Source organism: Adiantum capillus-veneris, chromosome 6 (genome assembly GCF_014529385.1).
Source record: "Adiantum capillus-veneris isolate H3 chromosome 6, ASM1452938v2, whole genome shotgun sequence".
NCBI lineage: Eukaryota > Viridiplantae > Streptophyta > Polypodiopsida > Polypodiales > Pteridaceae > Adiantum > Adiantum capillus-veneris.
This window is the reverse complement of record NC_140936.1, coordinates 74,319,927-74,342,113: the sequence shown is the minus strand read 5'-3', so window position 1 is coordinate 74,342,113 and position 22,187 is coordinate 74,319,927. Positions and strand designations below refer to the sequence as shown.

Genomic DNA, 22,187 nt, shown 5'->3' with positions numbered 1-22,187 from the left:
TCGTTCCTTGCCCTTCACCTTCTTTGGCCTTGCCTCTTTTCTAACCTTAACAGGATCCAATCACCAGGTGATAACAGCAATTCACGACGGTGACGATCAACAGCCTTTTTCTGTTTTGCCCGAGTCTTCTCCAAGGCAACTTTAATTTTCTTATACATTTCATCCATGTTCTCAATATATCGATCTGCCTCAAAAATCTTGTCCTTCGTATGCAAAATGGGAGGAACCTTTTTGCCGCCTTCAACAATCTAAAAGGTGCTTTGCCAATCGACGAATGCACCGTATTATTGTACGCATATTCAAGCATATGCAAAAATTGTTCCCACTTGCCCTTATTATCTGACACACAGCATTTTAGCAGATCTAAGAGAGTAGAATTAGCCTCTTCTGACTATCCATCAGTTTGTGGATGAAACAAAGACGAGAACTTGAGCGTAGTGCCCATGTTCTCAAACAATCCTCTCAAGAACAAACTGGTCATGCGAGGATCACGATCACTGACAATCGATTGTTGTATACCATGGTACTTAAACACATTGTATCTAAACAAGCGTGCCATCTGATGAGATTTTCTCTTCTTCCTGAGAAGGATAAAACGAGCCTGCTTGCTGAACCTGTAGATAATGGTCCATATACCAATCATTCCCTGTTGGCGTTTCTTGGAAGATCAAAGATAAAGTCCATAGCAATGCTTTCCCATGGCTTATCCGGAATTGGCAGTGGTTATAACAACCCTGGTGCCTTTTGCCTGTCAAACTTGACCTTTTGGCGAATCAGGCATGCTCGCACAAAGGCATCCACATCTCTCCTCAAGATAGGCCAATAGAAGAATGTCTCTACCGCTTTAACTGTCGCATCAATACCACGATGCCCTACATACGGTGGGACATGACTCTCTTCCATGACCTTATATCGCAATGGCCTAGTGACACAAAGTCTGCCATGCATCATCATAAAACCATCTCTGAGGAGGTAGTGCTCATGATGTTGCCCCTCTTGCAACTGTTCAAAGATCCTTGCAAAATCTTCATCAGTAGCATATTGTTCCTTCATGCCATCTAACTCATGATGATAAGGAATTGACACAGCTGAAATCTGTGGCTTTCTTGATAACGCATCAGCCACAACATTCTTCTCACCTTCCACATGCATAATCTGGAAGTGGAACATGGAAAGAATGTTTGCCCATCACGTATGCTTTTCAGATAACTTTGACTGTGTCAAGAAGTATTGCAAGGTCTGATGGTTTGTTTAGACAACAAAATCAGCACCTAAGAGGTAGTGCTTCCAGCTAGAAAGCGCATGAATCACGGCCAAGAGCTCTTTCTCATAGACTTGCATAGTCTTCCCTGGACCTTGCAAAATTCGGCTTTCATAAGCTACTACCCATCCATCTTGCATTAGCACTGCTCCGATGCTACTGCCACAAGCGTCACACTAGACTACAAATGACTTCCTGAGATCTGGCAAAACAATTACTGGATCTGAAGTCAACTTTTCCTTTAAGAGACTAAAAGCTGAAATCTCTTTTTGGGTCCATTTGAAAGTGACCTCTTTCTTTTGCAATGCGTGAAGAGGTAATGCTATCTTTGCAAAATTCCTCATAAACCTTCTATAGTAGGAACACAATCCCAAGAAGCTTCTGACATTGTGCACAATCTTCAAGTCTGGCCATGTCTTAATAGCTTCGACCTTTACGGATCCATTCTGACACCATCCTTTGAGACTATGTGGCCAAGAAAGTGGATCTCTTCCAGGAAGAATTCACTTTTCTTAGGATTGACAAGTAACCTGTGATTGCGCAGCTCTTCGAACACAATGGTCAAGTGACGCCTATGCTCCTCTTCATTGTTCGAATAGACTATCATGTCATCAAAGGGTCCCAACAAACTGTTGATGTGAGCGGAAAATCCGGTCCATCATTCTGTTAAACGTGGCAGGAGCATTTATTAGCCCAAACAGCATCACTAGAAACTCATAGAGACCAAATGTCATTCTAAACGCAGTCTTGTGCACATCCTTTGGCCTTATACGAATCTGATGGTACCCACTCTTAAAATCTATCCTGCTCAAAATTGCAGCACCCTCTAAATGGTCGAGAATATCATCAATTCGAGAAATAGGAAACCTATTCTTGATTGTATTCTTGTTCAACGCACGGTAATCGATACACATGCGCCATGAGCCATCCCTCTTCTGCACTAGGAGCACTGGGGAGCAAAAGGGTGAAGAACTAGGCTGAATCAGCCCCTTCTCTAATAACTCCTCAACTTGGCCCATAATCTCTTTCTGTTGCGCCGCATTAACCCTGTAGGGAGGACTATTTGGTGGGCAACACCCTGGCACCAAACCTATCCGATGGTCCTCAGGTCTCTCTGGCGGCAATTGCGACGGTAATGAATCACAGAAACAATCACTAAACTTTTGCAAAAATGATGACCTTTCTTTATCTAGCATAGATAAATTTGATTGATCATTATCTAAGACATCAGGTGGAAAAATCAAGTACACAGAAAGATGATTCTTTATTACAGAAGTGATAGCAGAAGCACATACAATAGGGACAGACTCCCCTTTGAGCTTTACATCCAAAACATGAGTTTTGCCCCTATGTTGAAGGGTGATCGTCTTGCCGAAGACATCCAGCACGCCATGTACTCTGAACATCCACGGAATTCCAAGTAGCACATCACACCCTTCCAATGGCATGATGTAAAATTTTTCTATGTCCACATATGACTGGATATGCAGACGCAGCTTTCCAATAATGGGAGTGACATACTCTGAGCGGCCAGGAGATGCCAATCCTGCCTGTGCTGTGTACCCCATCTCTTCAGCTCTGATGCCCAGCTTCATAGCTAACTCTAGTGAGATAAAGTTGGCTTTGGCACCTGGATCAAAGAAGATGAGTGCCGTCTGATCCCTAACTTTACCCCATGCCTTGCATAACTCACTGGCATATGTACTGGGCCTATCACCCACCATATCTGGCACCAAACCTGCCGTGGGTTTAGGCTTCTTGCCTTTCTGGTCTTCTTTATCATCTGAGTCAGCTGGTCTTTTCCTTTGTGGACAATTAGTAGCAAAGTGAACAGGCTGCTCGCATATAAAGCATTTATTTTCAGCCATTAGGACCTTCTTTTCCTCGAGCAACTTGCGCACAAAAGGCTTCCTTTTCTGTTTCTTTGCCTGCGCTCAAGAAGTCCCGGTTGAATCCTTATCTTTGGTCGCCTTTTCTAACCCCTATGACGCTTCAGGAGCCGTTTTCACAAAGGGCTTCTTCGTTGAACTTTTCTTTCGCTGCCCTCCTTTCTCGTTGCTCGGAAACCCACTGTCCTCTCCTTTCAACAAGGCAAGACTAGTGTTAGCAACTTCCATAAGCTGAGTGAGGGTAGCCACTCTATTCTTGGTACAGTAATCACGAATCCCTTTAGGCAACCCACAACAGTACTTCTCTATCTGTTCTGTCAATGGCACAAATCTGTAGGAGGTCACTGAGAGTAACGCTTTACAAAACCTCCGATTGTACTCCAGCAAGCTCTTGCATGTAGCCGAAGTAAGCTGGTGCCAATTTGTCATGACATCGGCTTCAAATCCATTTGACAGCCAAGCAAATGCAAACATTTGCTTGAAGTAGACCCAAGTGGCGGGTGCCACGCCTGTCCTTGCATAAACAATGTCGTCCACCATGTAAGCGCATTGTCCTTTAAGAAAGTGGCAACTTTCCTGACCTTAGAGACCTCTGTAAAATTCCCTCCTGCATAAGCTGTATCAAACTGCTCGAGGAAAGTGAGCGCCTTTGTTTTATCCTCAAAGCCACTGAAAGTACTGAACTTTACAGTTGCACCACCTTCTTTGTAAGCTTTCGGCTTCACCAATGCCCCCAAATTGTCACAAGGAATAGTCTGCAACATGGGCACTGTAGTAGGCATGATCGGCACATCTTGGCCATTAGCATTTTGCGTCAGAGGTGCAATATCTGGTTGCTGTCTAGAAAAACCAGCCATGCCAAAATGACCCTGTGGCACCCCAAACTAACCCTGGTTGCACTGAAAACCTTGCTGCATGCCGATACTACCATGCATGGGGTTTGGCATCATGTCTTGCATACCCCCAAACACTGTTCCCGGCATGTACGGTTGACTTCCAGGTGCATAACCAACCATACTTTGGAACACTGATCCACCCCCAAAATACCCAGGATGTACCGTGGGTGGTGGAGAAATTGGGTGCATAGCCTGGTATCCAGTTCCCTGTCCATTCAAGACAGCATGCGGGCTCTGAGAGGTGGCACGCTGAACTGGCATAACCTGTGGAGTAGGCGTTCTAGCCACCTGTTCAAGCACTGGAGTAACCTGTTTTGGAGCCCTTGAATCCGCAACATGCGAGTGTTCCCTATCCTGCTGAGTCGCATGAAGTACTTGGGCTTGAGCTTCAACAAGCTCTGTACGCGGTGTAGGTTGCCTATTTTGCTGTTGCACTGGTGGCACTTGCAAGAACTCCATAAACCTTGGATTCTGCACCAGCTACGAAAAGACATTCACCACGGCAACTAACTGAGTCCTGAACGCATCATCCTCAAGTTGCCCAGTCATAAAGCCCTGTACTACTAAAGGGACATTCACATCAACAGGAGGTACAAACTGACGTGGCCATGAGCTCTCGCCAATCTCGAAGACCATAGGATTTTCCTGCTTGTCCTTCGAAGAGGAACCCTCTTCCATAATGCCCTTCCCTTTGTCGGCCATAGTGTGATCTGCGTTCCTGTACTTCGTGTCTTTACCCAAAACAACTGAGGCTCACTTGCCACGTGACACATCCCAACCCTATGTGTCCGTGGACAAGCTATACCACAGCAGGGTTCAGTCAATCAAGTCAGTTTAGATTAGCAGTGATCTGGCACTTTTGTGAGTCTATTCGTAGACCGTGCATGCCCAGTCACTTAGCAATAGATGCATATCCTCCGGTTGCACACAGCATGATCATCAGTATTCCCTTCAAAATCCATGAGATTCAATCAGGGGAATTTTCCAGTGCATTTAGCCTATTTTCCTATTTTTGGTTATTTTCACTTATTATTTTTAAGTGACTTTCCAACAAAAGTAGGTAGGGCAATTTCGCTAAGTTAATATATAAGCAAACCCAAGTTAGCAGTAATTAGCAGAAGAGGCAGCAGGAGCTTCCCGCTCAACAGGCAACTTCTCAGCACTACCCCCCCTCAGCACCCTCAGCAGTTAGCATCGCCATCCATCTTCATTCCCTTGGCGTTTTCCCCTCCAGCCCAGCATCGCCATCAGGACCCATCCCCTGGCGTTTTCCTTCTCTTGCAGATATCGCCAGTACCCCCCTCTCAGCACCCTCAGCAGTTAGCATCGCCATCCATCTCCATTCCCTTGGCGTTCTCCCCTACAGCCCAGCATCGCCATCAGGACCCATCCCCTGGCGTTTTCCTTCTCTTGCAGATATCGCCATCACACCTTCTAGGCTGGTGTTTTTGTCCCTGCAAGTTCAGCGTTTTTCTCAGCAACTACTAACGCTAGGACTGCTGCCATGCCAGCGTTTTTCAGCATCGAATAGACCTGCAAGTTCAGTATTACTTCAACCATCTCAGCATTACTTCAGCATCGAATGGAACCTTGAAACTGGCCCGTCGGGCGGTAGGCGTTGGCTTTCACCCAAAATTCAAACACAGTAAATTCAGCACGGTGTATTTATTGGTTTTTGCCCTGTTTTCAGCCCCAAACAGTCCCCTAGCTGTCCTCTACCAGTGGGGGACGACTCCCAAGGGTTCTGGTGTCTGTATAGCTGAAAAACAGCAGCGCATACACAACGCTGAAAACGCACCTGTACAGTGAGGTTATGACCGTCACCAGTGCCTTCTTTGGAGTAACACTTAGCTACCCCTGTTCCTGCTCAAGGAGACTCTTGCCTCAACACAAAAGCATGAACCCACACAGCTGTACCTCCGTCAAATGAAGAGCCCTCTTGTGGGGCATCACATAACTGCACGTAGGGGAGAGAGAGCAATGTATAGTGTGTAGGGCATCACTCCTACCACCACAGTGTACATGAGAGGGAAAGAAAGCACTCCATAGCTCTTAACATGTGACAGACAACTCCAAAATGAGCCTCCCAGCTATAAATTCAGCGCTACCTCTTCATTGCAGTAGGAAAGTACACTAAAATACGCCACTTGGCACGATTACACGCATTTTTTCGTTTCGGGGTTGCCGCCTAAAAAAACTCCCGACCGATTGCCCAGTTGACTTCGCGGCAGAGTTGTAAAATGTTCCCCTTGTCATTCCGAAGGTAGCGACGCAAACACATTTCACAGCCCAAAATAGCAGTTCCCTAAATTTTAGGAGATGCTTTCGTTGGGCTACCTTTGGTCATCTAACCATCTATCCTCATTGGGACCGCATCCAAAAGTGCAATGTGACCCAACTATCGGATACTTTCTGTTGGTGACCCCACCTTGACTCTATGCCTTTATTGAGTTCACTTCCTAGTATCCACCAACTTGCTAAGTGCGATGGGGGGACCTACATGATCTTGCACTGAGCCTAGACATCCTCTTACTATATGAATTCCAGTGCCGACCAACGTCCCGTCTGCGGGTGAAACTACCGTTCACATTGACCATACAATGTCCGACCATTTGCAACTTCAAAAAGAGGGTCTCAAAAATAAAACAAAAATCATTGGAAACAAACCAACAACTAAGGTTAGCAATTGCCATGTCCTCGTGACATAGTTAACAGCTACCACGTCCTCGTGACAGAAGCTTCTTGGGCTTATGTTCTTACTACCGGCGGTTCACTTGAAAACATGCAGAGGTTGCTTCCCCTTTGCATATCTTGACACATAAAGGAGTCCCTTTCTCGTGGGGACCCACATAGGTAACTGCCTTTCAGACATCGAAGGAGAAATTGACTACAGGACCAATTGACTTTGCCGGATTTGCAGAAGTCATTCAAAGTATATTGTGATGCTTGTGATCGTAGTCTAGGTGCGATCTTAATGCAAGAAGGCCATGTCATTGCCTATGAGAGCCGATTCTTCTCAAGGCCGGAATTGACAGCACAAATATATGAGAAAGAGCTTTTGGCGTTATCCATTCTCTTGCTCAGTGGCGACATTATCTACTTGGAGCCGATTTTACTATCACAAACTCCTGACGTGTCAAAGCCTTGAAGAATGGAGCCAACTTGCAGATGCCGGCCGAGGAGCCTAAACTCTAAGAAGAACAAGTTACAGAAGAAGAAGTCCTACCAACTTATGGAGACCCCGTCCGATGGGACCCCAAGTGACATAAAGGATTAAAACAAAGCAGGACCTACACACAAAGGCTTGCGCATGAACTGATGACGTGGCAGATTTTTGAAATTTGCACTGACATGATGACGTGGCAGGCTATACGGATTTCTGCGTTTTATGCTGATTGCCGACATGGCAGTTGTAGAATTCCGTGATTTACGCTGGCAGCTTTTTGGCATTGCTTTTGGACCAGAAGCTTTTGAGTTTGAAGGCTTTTCATGTAAACTGCTTTTGATAGGCCAAGGGCCTTTAAATATGAGGTTAGGGCTCATTCTCTGGCATGCTTCCTGGAGAAGGTGCAAAGTCTGGAGTACCGGCTTGTACTGTGTTGATGCAATATAAAGAAATACCGAAAGGGGCGCCAAGGTTTGGGGCCAATACCTTTTGGGGTGGAATTCCGTCGCTCCATGTCGCGTGTCGTCTCTCTCTTTCAGTTCAGTTGTTATTGAAGTGCTAAAAGTTTGTTTAGTCTGTTCTTTTCTATCGGCACGTGTTGTATGTCCTGTCACAGTGGTATCAGAGCATCAGGCGTGTGCTTTTCTGAAAGCATACCAGTCCTAACAAAGAGCAAACAGAGCAAGATCTCACTTCCAAAGTTCATTGGAAATTTTGGCTTTGTGCTCTGACCCCGGACTTACTAGTCACTCCTACCCTTACTACATCGCACATCGGGCGCGCCCATCTTCACCGCTCATGTCTTACAAGGCATAAGCCATTAAGATCACTTGCAAGAGAAGGATCCAAAATTTGTTTCAAGTCATTGTTTTTCTCAAAAGCAATGCCCTGCAAATGTTGATGTCTACAGCTGCCAAGCCGCACACTCCAAGGACTTGACAAGCTTTCAAGAAAATTTTTGCCCGAAGTTATATGGTTTCTGACATCTTCCTTCGGAGTGCAACTTCAAGCAGAGTGGGGTATCCTGAAATGCTTGCCATGGAAACCCTAGCAGATTATAACTTGAAATTTCTCGACATCTCCCAGTAGATGTCTCTCACGAGCAGATGACCTTGGAGGTCCAGTGCGATTGCTATCTTGGGACTACCATCGCCGCCAAAGAAACACTGTTTATGCAAGAGCTGATGGACCATGTTGTGCTCAGCTACGAACCTATAGAATGAACCTAACCCTAATTTTTTGGTGCAGATTTCAGGATGGAAAGTCAATCGACTTTTCGAGCTCGACTTATGTCGAGATTGTTTTTTAAGTTTGAAATCTGTTTGAGAACTTGTTTGGTGATCCTATTTGGAATTTGTTTGAAATGGATGGTATCTGTTTTGAACATGTCTTGGTGCCAATTTGACTTGTTTGACTCTTGTTGTAATACTGCTTTCAATGATTGGTTATTTTACTCCCGAGTGGAGTAGTAAGAAATGATGTTTGAGAATGGTTGTTCATACCCATGGCCCGGACCCTTGTGGTTATTTGTGGGGGGAGTGTTGAATGATTGAAAAGTGTTGTTTTTACTCATGGCCCGGACCCTTGTGGTTATTTATGGGGGGAGTATTGTTGTTGTGACTCCCGGCCCGGACCTGGATGGTTATGCGGAGGAGTATTAAGAAGTCTGAGCAGTGGTTACTCTCAGCACCTCCAAACGACGCAGGCTGCAATCTCGGGGAAGTTTGGTTGTAAAAGGCCTCTATATCTCCCGGCCCGGACCTTTTTAGGTTATGCGAGAGAAGTGATGAGGAAGTTGTTAAATATCTCCCGGCCCGGACCCTATTAGGTTATGCGGGAGGAGTGTTCATCGGCGGCTTTTATGTTTCTATGTCTTGTAACATGCATATGTGAGCATTTGTGTTGCATTGTGATGTGCCAACCACTAAATATTCCTAATTGGATGAGATTGCTTGGGTATGTAATTTTAGTGCATCAAGACACCCGTGGAAGATCAGTGCGGTCTGGGTGTGATGGCTAATTTTACTACGCCAAAATATCAAGAGTTCCAATCTGGACGAAAGAAGAAGCCAACTCCTTGATCAAAAGAGCCGAAAGGAGAAGCTAACTCCTTAACAAAAAGAGCAAACTGATTGTCCCTCGGAATGACCCTCGGAAATTTTAAGCTAACTTGAGTTGTTTTGCAAATATGTTGTAATCGCGGACAATTACTCTCTTTCAAGAAGGGGAGATGTCACAAATTGCTAACGTGTCAAAGCCGTGAAGAATGGAGCCAGCTTGCAGATGCCGGCCAAGGGGCCTAAACCCTAAGAAGAACAAGTAACAGAAGAAGAAGTCCGACCAACTTATGGGGACCCCGTCCGATGGGGCCCCAAGTGACATAAAGGATTAAAACAAAGCAAGACCTACACACAAAGGCTTGCGCATGAACTGATGATGTGACAGATTTTCAAAAATTGTGTTGACATGATGGCGTGGCACACTGTACGGATTTCCGCGTTTTACGCTGACTGCTGGCGTGGCAATTATATAGAATTCTCTAGCATGAGATTAGGGCTCATTCTCTAGCATGCTTCCTGGAGAAGGTGCAGAGTCTGGAGTACCGGCTTGTACTATGTTGATGCAAAATAAAGAAATACCGAAAGGGGCGCCAAGGTTTAGGGCCAATACTCTCTGGGGTGGAATTCCGTCGCTCCGTGTCGCGTGTCGTCTCTCTCTTTCAGTTCAGTTGTTATTGAAGTGCTAAAAGTATGTTCATTCTGTTCTTTTCTATCGGCACGTGGTGCTTGTCCTATGACATTAACGGTCCTCACAAATCACCAAAGTTTACACTTCTTCTTGTCACATAAGCGGCTGTCAGAAAAGCAGATGCGGTGGGCAAACATCTTATCACAGTTTCACTTCCAGATTGTCCATGTGCAGGGACAGAAGAATTTGGTGGCAGATGCTTTGTCCCGGAAGCTGTCGGTTCTGGCTTCGAGAATAGTATGCCACAAATACAGATTTTGCAGAGTATTTTCACTCGGATACGGAATGGGGAGGTAGTAGCGAGATATTCCATTCTGGATGGCTACTTGATGAAGAAACGATGTTGTGCATTACACAACCGTTGAGGGAAAAGGTTTTAACCGAATGCCACTGTCCACCATTTACGGGTCATCGCGGCATTGCTACCACCTTGAAAGGTGTGGAGAGATACTTCTTTTGGCCGAGACTCAAGGACGTGGACGATTTTGTACGCAGTTGCTTGGTATGCCAGAAGATCAAGTTTGACAGGCATAAAGCACAGGAATTGTTACAGCCTTTACCCATACACACCCGCCCCTAAGAAAGTATTGCAATGGATTTCATTTTTTATCTCCCGAGAACACACACTGGGCAAGATGGTATCTGGATTGTTATTGACACATTTAGCAAGCAAGCTCATTTCATTCTAGTGAAGAAAACAATCAAGCCGGATCACTTAGCGAGACTGTTTGTGGCCCAGATCTTCAGATTACATGGCATGCCTGAGACAATTGTCTCTAACAGAGATCCCGGATTCACGAGTTTGTTTTGGAAGGCTATTTGGGAGAACATTGGCACACGGTTGCCGTTCTTGTCATCTTTCCACCCGCAGACAAATGGGCAATCAGAATTGCAAATTCAGTCGTACTGGATTTATTGAAGTCTTACATCTCGGATCAGAAGACTCAATGGGAAAAGTATTTGCCTTTGGTGGAATTTACCTACAGTAAGACAATTCACTCTTCGACGAGGAAGGCGCCATTTGAGATTATTAAAGGTGCTACGAAGGTTTCACCCTTCCTAAGCACGAAAGATAAGATTCTTGAAGGCGATGAGTACACACGGGACTTGGACACGGCTTTTGCCAAGGTCAGGGAGGCTTTGCAGAAATCTCAAGAAAGACACAAAAAGGCACTAGTATGTGGTCACGATCTTGAAAAAGGGTGAATTAACGTGAATCTGGCGAGATTCTACACAACTCTCTTTCGCCTGTACTTCACACGTGGAGCTCTCTCTCTCTCTCTCTCTCTCTCTCTCTCTCTCTCTCTCTCTCTCTCTCTCTCTCTCTCTCTCTCTCTCTCTCTCTCTCTCTCTTTCAGTGCCTACGTTCCTTCTGCTCCCACTGGCGCGCACGTGGGTGATTCCCTATCCGAAGAAAACACAAATAACAGGGCATGCAGAGTTTTATATGTTAATCAAGTGCTGGACAGCACTTGGGATGCAGTCATCGACAGCAGCAGTTGGGGATGCAGACGTCGACATCAGCAAGGCGGAGGAAGGGGAAGCGCGAGAGGTGTTTTTGGGAGGAGCTGGTCACGAACAGGTTGACCATTAGTGCATTGGGGGGGTTGGATGTGTTTTTTATTAAATGAGGAGACTGCAATGGAGCAATGTGGTCATGTGTTGGGATGGCTTAGACCAGCGATCAGTGAACTCTTCTTTACGATCTGCCAAAAGTTCGAATCCAGACTATTCAGTTTTGATGGGGTGTAAGCCTGAAGGTAAAGCTTCCACCAAATGGCATCTGGGCAGATTCCAGCTGATAAATTAGAGAACCAGTATGTTATGGCAGCAGATCGACATCGTCGCGATTTGAAATTAAAGGAGAACGATTGGGTGCTCTTACGTTTTGAAAAGGCACGCCTGAGAGAGAAAAAGGGAAAGGAGCAGCTTTTTCCAAAGCTTAGCATGAGATGCTAAGGACATTTCTAAATTTCCGAAAAGATAAATGATGTCTCCTTTAGACTGAAGTTGCCCGATACTTGGAGGATTCACAATGCTTTTCATGTAAGTCTTCTGAAGCCTTTTAAAGGTGATGTGCCAAATGATGGGGAGCCAAATGAGCAACCCAAAGTGGAGGAAAACGAGGAGATTTATCGTTCCAAAACAAATTTTGGCACATAAAGATAGAAAGGTAAAAGGTAAAATCATAAGCATGTTCTAGTTAAATTCAGTTGAATGCGAAGTGGATGGAGGAGGAGGACCTGGCAGATACTCCTCAAATTATGAACCTTTACCTTAAAGCTTTTGGTTTAGCATAGCTATTCCAAATTGAACCCCGAAATCAGCTTGGGCGGAATTTGGTGCAGTGGGTATGCACAAGAGGGGAGTCGCTTCACTCCTTTGTCAGCAGATTACCCCGATTTTTGATACTAAAGTCACTGATGTCTCTTTTGAGTTTCAGGGATACTGTGGGCTGACAGTATTCTGGTGTATGACTTTACGAACTGGAATTCTCGATAATATGATACTGATTTGTTCTTGACTTGTCTAAGTGCAAGAACTGATAGACAAAATGATTGCAGCATTTCAATCTAAAAGATCTCGATAGACATGGTTGCAATAAGGATTAGTTAATCGGGCATCTATGAGGTCCTGACTGGATCTAGATGCGATTGCTAAATATGTTGCCAATTAATCATGGTCGGAGATCCAAATGAATTTTGAATGCGATTTGTATGTGCTATTCGGTGATGTGACTGTCATTTGGTACATGTGGCTAGATGTGTATTCCTAGTGCGTCAGTACTAACAATCAGTGTTGTAAGGTGCAGCAGAAGTGAACGTTGAACTTTGCTCAAGATGAGTGCTCCAAACTGTGCTCAAGGGTTCCTTTTACTTATGGAGGGAGAGACTCCCGTTCCTTTAGTGAGAGAGTGCAAATGGTCATAAACAAAGTAGAAAACACTGTGAGTGAAGGTGTTGAGACTAAGAAATAGAGAAAGAAGAATACGACACCAGAATGTTGTCAAACCCTCCTCCGAAGGCCCCACTCTCTATGGCGAGAGCGGTCTACTATTGATTGCATAAATCTCTACAATGCTATGGACTTGCCAACGATGTCGACACGATGAGGACGACGACGAGACGGGCTAAAATCTGAAAACGTTAAGGGCTGAAATTTGCAAATCTTGTATCTGCTGAATTCTGACTCTATATCGATGACAACAATGACGACGATGCAACGACGACGCGCTGAAAACGCAGATGCTGAAATCTGCAAATAGCGGGCTGAATCTGCAAACACTGGCGGATCTAACCATGCGGCAAGGATCTGCTGCGGGAAGGGGAGATCTTCAAGGTTTGGGGACTGCGATACGGAGTCTATCTGTTGGAAATGCAAAACGCTCGTGCAGAAAATGGTTATGACGCCAGAAATCTGCAAAACGCTAGGCTGAAATGTTGGTCCAAAAATGCTAGGGCTGAATTTGTGTCTGTTGCAGAAAACGCTATGAAAACTGCAACGCCGGGCTGATCTGCAAGTGGCAAAACGTTGGGGCTGATCTGCACTTGAGAGAAACACCAGGCTGATTATGATGGTTGAAAACGCTAGGTTGACTTCCGAGGGGTCTTGCTGAGAAAGTGCTCTGTTGGACACTTGGTCCCTACTGCCTCTTCTGCCAGAAAGTGCTAGCGCTAAGTTTTCTTATATACTTGCTTGTCAAATTGCCCTACCCAATTTCCCAACAAAGGTCACTTAATAATAATAAGTGAAAAATGGCTAAAATAGGTCTATGCACTGTAAAATTGCTCCTGATGGGTTCTGATTGAAATCTGATGGTCATGTTGTGTGCAACCAGAGGATATGCATCTACTCTAAGTGTTTGGACATACACGATGTGCGAATAGACTCACAAAAGTGCCAGAACACTTTCTAAGCTAGACTGACATTGAACCCTAGTCATGAATTATCTTGTCCACGTACACATACACTACAACTTTTAGACCTTTTGTTACTTCGACAAAAAAGGCTTTTTTCTACCCTCTTTCACACCTTAATGTGTAAAACAGCTGAGGATGTCATAAAGTTTCCTACCCGCTAAAACTGGATTTTCACCAGTAGCGCCGGCGCCACTGCTCCTTTTTAAGCAGTAGCGTCGGGCGCTACTCCCGGCGCTACTGCTCTTTTTTATGCCTGCGAAATATTACCACATTGAAAAAGCAATGAGAAAACCTTTATTCGCACATGTGAAAACCTACATTTCTATTGCAGACTGACAAAAGCCATATTCTCGCTCGATTTTTGGACGTGAGAATATGTCTAAAACTTGTAGTGATAGGGTTAATTGTGCACGTGACATCCCCTCCTTTTCAAAGTGAGGTACTGGTACTGAACTGTATGGCGTCGAGGGAGATCGCCAACAGCATCCGGAAGCGTGGAAAGGACTCTTCACCGGCCCACTCTGATGCGTGGGTCGTGCAATACTTGAACTTCATAAAGATCTGCAACGCTTGCTTCTTTGTGCCGCGCCGAAAGCGACACAAAGTCATTTGTGGCTCCTTCAATGCTTCCACTTCGTCTATAGTCATGCGTCTACCTCCTTCAAGAATCTCCAAGATGAAAATTCCTGAAACCACTTTCAACACAAAAACATGAGCATACCCATTCTATGTAAAGTGACTGGAAAAAGACTATTCTTTCGAAAAAACTATGCATGCAATGCATATGAACAAAGTGACGGAGTGTCAAACCGTTCATCAAACACATGCAAACAATAAAATCGAAACTTATCTTTTTGATCTAAATCTATCAACTGTGGCAAATCACAATGAAAATGCCGATGCTTGATGCTTAATCCTTCTTGTGCTCTTTCGGATATTGTGTCATGCCAAGGAAGAGACATGGAATGTGAATTCCTTGGGTGCAAACATTTCATCTTTTCATGTGGATTACGCATACATCCGTGCTCATTCATAAGTGAATCGTGTTCATCGTACAATATGGCATGCCTATGAAAAGGAATAACATAAGGACGGTGACTAAAATACACACCATCACGAATGAAACACTCGAATAATGCGTGTTGACTAATCATGCGCACACATAATACTTCTTGTGGGGGTTCTTTGGACCTCGACTCAAGAGCCAAGATCTGTTCTTCGTGATTGACCGAATCTGCAATGAGATTAGCTTTACTAGAAAAAGGATCAACTAAACCATCATCCTTGTGAACAATCACATCTTTATCATGCAAATCATCATGCTCGTGAATAATCACATCTTGATCATGCAAATCATCATGCTTGTGAATAATCAAATCTTGATCATGCAAATCATGTGTTTCGTGCTTTGGAGAAGGAAAGACTGAGAGAGTCTCCTTCTCCTGATTCGATGATGATGATGGACATGATACGACACAAAAGACAACACGAAGCGTGGCACGAAGAGAGAATGGCAGCCATAGAACGTGAGCACGAGCAAGTGCGCTTGGCGGTCGAAGAAAGCATGGCAGCCATAGCGCGTGAGTACGAGCAAGCACGCTTGGAAGCCAGAGAACGACAAGCCAAATTTGATTGTGAATTCAAAGAAATGGAACGCAGAGACGCAGAAGCCGAAGCAGAAAGACAAGCAGCGAACAAAGCAAGACAAGCAGAATTTGATCGCAAGATCAAAGCAAGAAGGGAAGAGCGCTTGCGACTCTTTTCTCCAACTCAGGCACAGATGCACCAAAATCGGGAAAAGGAGACTCTCTCAGTCTCTTCTTCTCCAGAGCATGATACACAGGATTTGCATAATGATTTGAAGCACAATGATAAGCATGATGATTTGGATGCCAATGATTTGCATAATGATTTGGATGACAATGACAAGCATGATGATTTGCATGATCAAGATGTGATTTCTCCTAAGCATGATGAGTTGCATGAAGAAGATGTGATTGTTCACAAGGATGATGTGTTAGTGGATGCTTTTTCTAGCGAAGCTAACCTCGTTGTAGATTCGATCAATCACGAAGAATCGATCTTGGCTTTCGAGTCAAGGTCCACAGATCCCCCACAAGAAGATTCGATCGATCACGAAGGATCGATCTTGGCTCTCGAGCCTAGGTCAACAGAACCCCCTCAGAAAGAACCCACTCAAGAAGAACCCCTTCAGGAAGCATAGATCTTGGCTCTTGTGCCTAGGTCTCATGAACCCTCATAGGAAGTATTATGTGTTCGCATGATTGATACGCACGCATTGTTCTAGTGTTTCATTCGTGAAGGTTTCCTGTATTTTAGTCAGCATCATTATGTGATCCCTTTTCCAAGGCATGGCATATTGTATGTTGAGCACGTTTCTCTCATGGATGAGCACGAATGTATGCGGATTGTTAATGAAAAGTTGAAAAGTTTGTATGTCAAGAAGTCACAATCCATGTCTCTTCCTTGGCATGACACAGTTTACGAAAGAGCACATGACAGTATGAGCACCAAGCATGGGCATTTCCATTGTGATTTGCCACAGTTGATTGATTTTGATCAAACGGAAAAGATTCGATCTCATTATTTGCATGTGTTTGATGAACGGGTTGTCACTCCGTCTCTATGTTCATCTACTTTGCATACACAGTCTTTAGAGAAGACAAGATTTTTTTCCTTCACTTTACATGGAATGGGTATGTTCATGGTTTTGTGTTGGAGATTGTTTCAGGAATTTTCAGCCATGGAGATTCTTGAAGACAAAAGAAGCAGGTCTCTAGACAAAGTTGAAGCATCGAAGGAGCAACAAAAGACTTTGTCGCTTTCGGCGCGGCCCAAAGAAGCAAGCGTTGCAGACCTTTATGAAGTTCAAGTACCGCACGACCCACACATCAGAGTGGGCCGGCGAAGAGTCCCTTCCAGGATTCCGGATGCTGTTGGTGATCTCCCTCAACGCCATACAGTTCGGTACCAATACCTCACTTTGAAAAGGAGGGGATGTCACGTGACACATCCCAACCCTATGTGTCCGTGGACAAGCTACACCACAGCAGGGTTCAGTCAGTCCAGTCAGTTTAGATTAGCAGTGATCTGGCACTTTTGTGAGTCTATTCGTAGACCGTGCATGCCCAGTCACTTAGCATAGATGCGTATCCTTCGGTTGCACACAGCATGATCATCGAAATTCCCATCAGAATCCATTAGCATCAGTTAGGGAAATTTTCCAGTGCATTTAGCCTATTTTCCTATTTATTAGGATTTTCACTTATTATTTTTAAGTGACTTTCCAACAAAAGTAGGTAGGGCAATTTTGTTAAGTTAATATATAAGCAAACCCAGGTTATCACTTTCTGGCAGAAGAGGCAGCAGGAGCACCTTGCTCAACAGGCAACTTCTCAGCAAGACCAACCCCCGCGACTACTCTGGCGTTTTCTCCACTGAAGACCTAGAGTTTTTGCATCAGATCAGCCTTGGCGATTTGTGCACAGCAGATCAGCCCCAGCGTCATCACGACACAACAAATCAGCCTAGCGTTTTTGCATTTGCGGAACCCCGGCGACAGAAGGACCAATTTCAGCCCTGGCGTTTTTGGATTTCTGCAGCAAATTAAGACCGGCATTATTCACCTAAAGTGTAGCAGATTCAGCCCGTAAAGACCATCAGTTTTCAGCCCTAAGAAACCTCATTTTTCAACCAAGAAAACGCAGCCAAAACAGTCATTTTCAGCCACCGAAACACTCCCAAAATTCAGCGATTAGAAGATCCCAGATTCAGTCTCAATCGCCGCCGTCTTCATCGTCATCGGCATAGTCCTAGTGCATCAGTCCATTGCATTTACATTGTACGCAATTTGTGCAATCAAGTAGACCACTCTCGCCGACGAGAGTGGGGTCTTCGGAGGAGGGTTTACAAACCTCTCGGTGTCGTATCTCTTCTCTCTCCTTCTCTCAGTCTCAATCACTTGCACGCACAATCCACTCACTTTGTTCGTGATCATAGCACTCTCCACCAGACGGAAAGCTCTCTCTTTCCATAAGAACCAAAAGGAACCTTGAGCAATAAAGATCACTAATCTTGAGAAAATACAACATTCATTCCGCTGCACCTAACACTGCGAGCGCACCCCTTGGCGGCCTTGTGCTCACACCAAGGTTGCTTTTTTCCACCTCACGTCGATTGGCCGACAACTAAGTGCACGGTCCGCTCGCAATGAATGAAAAGAGAAACAAGGGGAGGTTGGACAAGGCCTTCTTTCTTGGGTTTCCTGTCACTCTTCAAAAACACGATTAGGAATCGACACGCCCAAGAGGTCTTGGGTTACGTGCGACCGCAACTAGCAAAAAAAATTATGTGGTTCTTTCCTTGAGTGATATAGAACTCTGTCAAAGCTCTGAGACCAATGTAAGGTGCAGCGGAAGTGAACGTTGAACTTTGCTCAAGATGAGTGCTCCGAACTATGCTCAAGGGTTCCTTTTACTTATGAAAGGGAGAGCCTTCCGTTCATTTAGTGAGAGAGTGCAAGTGGTCACAAACAAAGTGGAAAACACTGTGAGTGAAGGTGTTGAGACTGAGAAATAGAGAAAGAAGAATACGACACCAAAATGTTATCAAACCCTCCTCCGAAGGCCCCACTCTCTATGGCGAGAGCGGTCTACTATTGATTGTGCAAATCTCTATAATGCTATGGACTTGCCGACGATGAGGACGACGACGAGACGGGCTGAAATCTAAAAACGCTAAGGGGGACTGAAATCTGCAAATCTTGTATCTGCTAAATTTTGACTCTATGTCGGTGACGACGGCGATGACAACAATGCAACGACGACACGCTGAAAACGCAAATGCTGAAATCTGCGGAAAGCGGGCTGAATCTGCAAACACTCACGGATCTAACCATGCGGCGAGGATCTGCTGCGGAAAGGGGAGATCTGCAAGGTTTGGGGGCTGCGATACGGAGTCTATCTGCTGGAAATGCAAAACGCTGATGCAAAAAATGGTTATGACGCCGAAAATCTGCAAAACGCTAGGCTGAAATGCTGGCCCAAAAACGCTAGGGTTGAATCTGTGTCTGTTGTAGAAAACGCTACGAAAACTACAACGCCAGGCTGATCTACAAGTGGCAAAACGTTGTTCTGCAAGTGGCAAAACGTTGTTCTCATCTGCACTTGAGGGAAACGCCAAGCTGATTCTGATGGCTGAAAACGCTAGGTTAACTACCGGGGGGTCTTGCTGAGAAGGTGCTCTGTTGGACACTTGGTCCCTGCTGCCTTCTGCCAGAAAGTGCTAGCACTAAGTTTTTTTATATACTTACTTGTCAAATTGCCCTACCTAGTTTCCCAACAAAAGTCACTTAATAATACTAAGTGAAAAATGGCTAAAATAGGAAAAATAGGTCTATGCACTGTAAAAATACTCCTGATGGGTTCTGACTGAAATCTGATGGTCATGTTGTGTACAACCAAAGGGTATGCATCTACTCTAAGTGTCTAGACATGCACGGTCTGCGAACAGACTCACAAAAGTGCCAGAACGCTTCCTAAGCTAGACTGACTGAACTGAACCCAACCCTAGTCATGAAGTAGCTTGTCCACGTACACATACGTGACAAGTGTCTACGAAGACAGTTTATGTCCTATGTTTGTTTTCCAGGCGTAATCGCCCTAGACACACCATCAAGTGGGTAACAGATCGACACACAGAGCAAAAACAGTCCCGAAAATTACGTTGCAGGGCTGACGTGGCAATGTGCGACAGATTTCAAAAAATGCGGCGCATTTTTCGAAAGGCTGCTTACGTGGCAGTGCGTACGGACAAAAAAGCCGGCCATGTCAAATCAATTGTGAACTGTGAACTGTTTTGAAGTGAATCTCTAATGTGTCGCGGTAGAATCTTGACTTGGAGTGTCCAAGTTTGTTACATCTCCCTAGCTCGGTCGCTCGATCGATCAACGTGCCTCTGGTGTGAGGAGAATGTGAGCTCTTGGGTGTAGCTGCACCTCTAGCTGCCCATTGTCCACTCTAGAGAAGTCTGTGATCTGTCTCTGAGACTGGCTAGTCTCTCCTCTCATCAGGCTCTCTCTGTGTTTGCGCAGCTCGAGCAAAAACACCCCCATACATCTCTGGTCCTCATATCCCATGACTCTAGAGAGTGGTCCAAAGCCCTCTCTGAATAGGCAGTGAAAGCGGCCTCGTATCTCATAGTAAACTGAGCAGTGGCATGCATAGTGCAACTCTGTCTCAAACTCCATGTGACATAGGGGACATGTCCTAGCTTCTACTGGTACTTGGTTGTATCTACCAGTCTCGATCCGAAGCCGGTGTGAAGATGTGTGTATTTGTCCAATAGCACATCGTATCCCATGAGATAAGTGGGTGTCACAGTATCTGGGCCTCGTCACAAAACCATCCTCAATAAGCTGGAGAGAGAGAGAGAGAGAGAGAGAGTTGAAGCCGGAAACTCAATAACTCCAAAGGGAGAATGATACAAGATGACCAAAGAGTGGACTAGGGCTGCACTGATATAGTGAGCCAACTCTGGGTCAGCTTAAACCTCTTAAAATACAAAGCATATGGTTGAAAATAGTGGCAACATTGCAATAACCTCCACACGTGAAATCTTGAGAGCATCCCTGTCCTTGCAAGGATGCTGCAAGGGCAAGAGAGGACCAAGGAGTGAACCTGCAAATACAAAGGCACATAGAGGGTGATCCAACAAAAGCGCTACAGGAGAGAGAAAAAGCTAGAGAAAAAATGCTAGCAGATAAGACACACAAGAGAGAGAGAGAGACCCCAAAGCGCTAGCTCTACACACTGTGATGTGAAACTGATGATACAAGGGGTGGGCACTCACTATATAGGGACAAAATGCTTGACCTCCAATTAGATCCCACAATCAAGAGAAATGGGCAAAAAACTAGGAAAAATATGTACCGGCCCCCAAGGTATAGGGTATTTTTTTTCCCATGCCTTGTGCAGCCCGTTTTCTGTCTACGAGAACATCCTTAAAGGTTATCAAAATGTTAAGAACCATCTCCTTCTACTTCAGGCGTTATGGTGGGGCAATGTCACTTATGTGCTTCATGAAGGTCAACAGATTTTCCATTTAAAAAAATCCCACAAGAATTTCCTTAATATGAGACCAAGTTAACCAATAAGCAAGAGAGACAATTTCTGCCACCTTCAATCATGTGTACAAAATACCTAAGCTTAACTGTGCTTTGATATGCATCCTCAAACCACTCTTAATATGAACATATGAAAATAAAGGTCTTGGACATCCCTCTATTTCTCCTGGACAAATGACCACCGCTCCTTTTTGATAGATCTATTCGGAGTGAACAAGTGTAACTACCTTCATCTAAATACCTTACACCTTAAAATTGCTCTCTCTCTCTCTCTCTCTCTCTCTCTCTCTCTCTCTCTCTCTGTGTGTGTGTGTGTGTGTGTGTGCGCGCGCGCGCGCGTGTGTTTGACACTTGCACACTCTAGAGGGACTCTTACGGGGAAGTGTCGAAGAAGTCGATGTCTCATGAACAGAAGCGATGGCGTCCTCCTCCTTGACTTCGCCGAAAACATTGCCTAGCGGGGAGGCCCCGAATGCCAACTTGCTCACTCGAAGGCCTGTGCGCCCCAGCTCACACAAGCCGACACTGCGTTTGCTTTTATGAAACTGACGTTACAAAATTCGAATTGGGATAGGTTGTCCCTATGGTGCAACATATGTGGCATGTGGATCGACATCAAGGGCATAAAGTCCTCTAGTGCAGACATTTATGGCTTATGATCAAGCAAACTACCTATGATCAAGCAAACTACCTGTTGTGCAACATATGTGGCATGTGGATCGACATCAATGACATCAAAGTTGTGAAGTGTAACATGAGCTATTTAGTAGGACTCAAAAGCCTTCCTCGTAGGCCCTTAAAAGCCCCACGTAGAGGGCCCTTGAAAACACAGCATCAACGCTCGACTATTAGTAATAGAGCCAAACAAGCATGTTTTTCAATGGGGGTGCTTCAACCACCCCCTACACCAAGAAATCTTCATTTAAAGGGGCTACATATGGCTCTCTAATTATGAAGTGCCAGTAGCATTGAGCACGCAAAATTTCATTGAATTGTGCGTAGCAAAATAATGTTACCATATTAAGGTAGTGATGTGTGTGAACACACTTAGGATTTTTGGGCACTTTTTCCCCTCGTTAGGATATATTTTCGTCTATTTGTATATACGACCGTCATTCTAGGGTAAGCCTTGTATTTGTATTAACACTCTTAGTACTACTATA

General features: G+C 44.9%; 1 protein-coding gene across 3 annotated transcripts in view; it reads right to left on the bottom strand.

Moving 5' to 3' along the window:
- Positions 1–21,770, bottom strand: part of LOC147455702 (uncharacterized) — an 84,334-nt gene extending 62,564 nt beyond the window's left edge. Inside the window, exon 1 of one of the 3 annotated variants that reach the window (XR_015188497.1) lies at positions 21,401–21,770. Coding sequence is in view for 2 of the 3 variants with exons in the window: in XM_086515316.1 (XP_086371442.1) it covers positions 21,401–21,475 (75 nt within the window). In the remaining variant the exon portion in view is untranslated. The remainder of the gene's footprint in view (positions 1–21,400) is intronic. The other 2 variants (XM_086515316.1, XM_086515315.1) reach the window with 2 other exon arrangements.
- Positions 21,771–22,187: the final 417 nt, after the last annotated feature.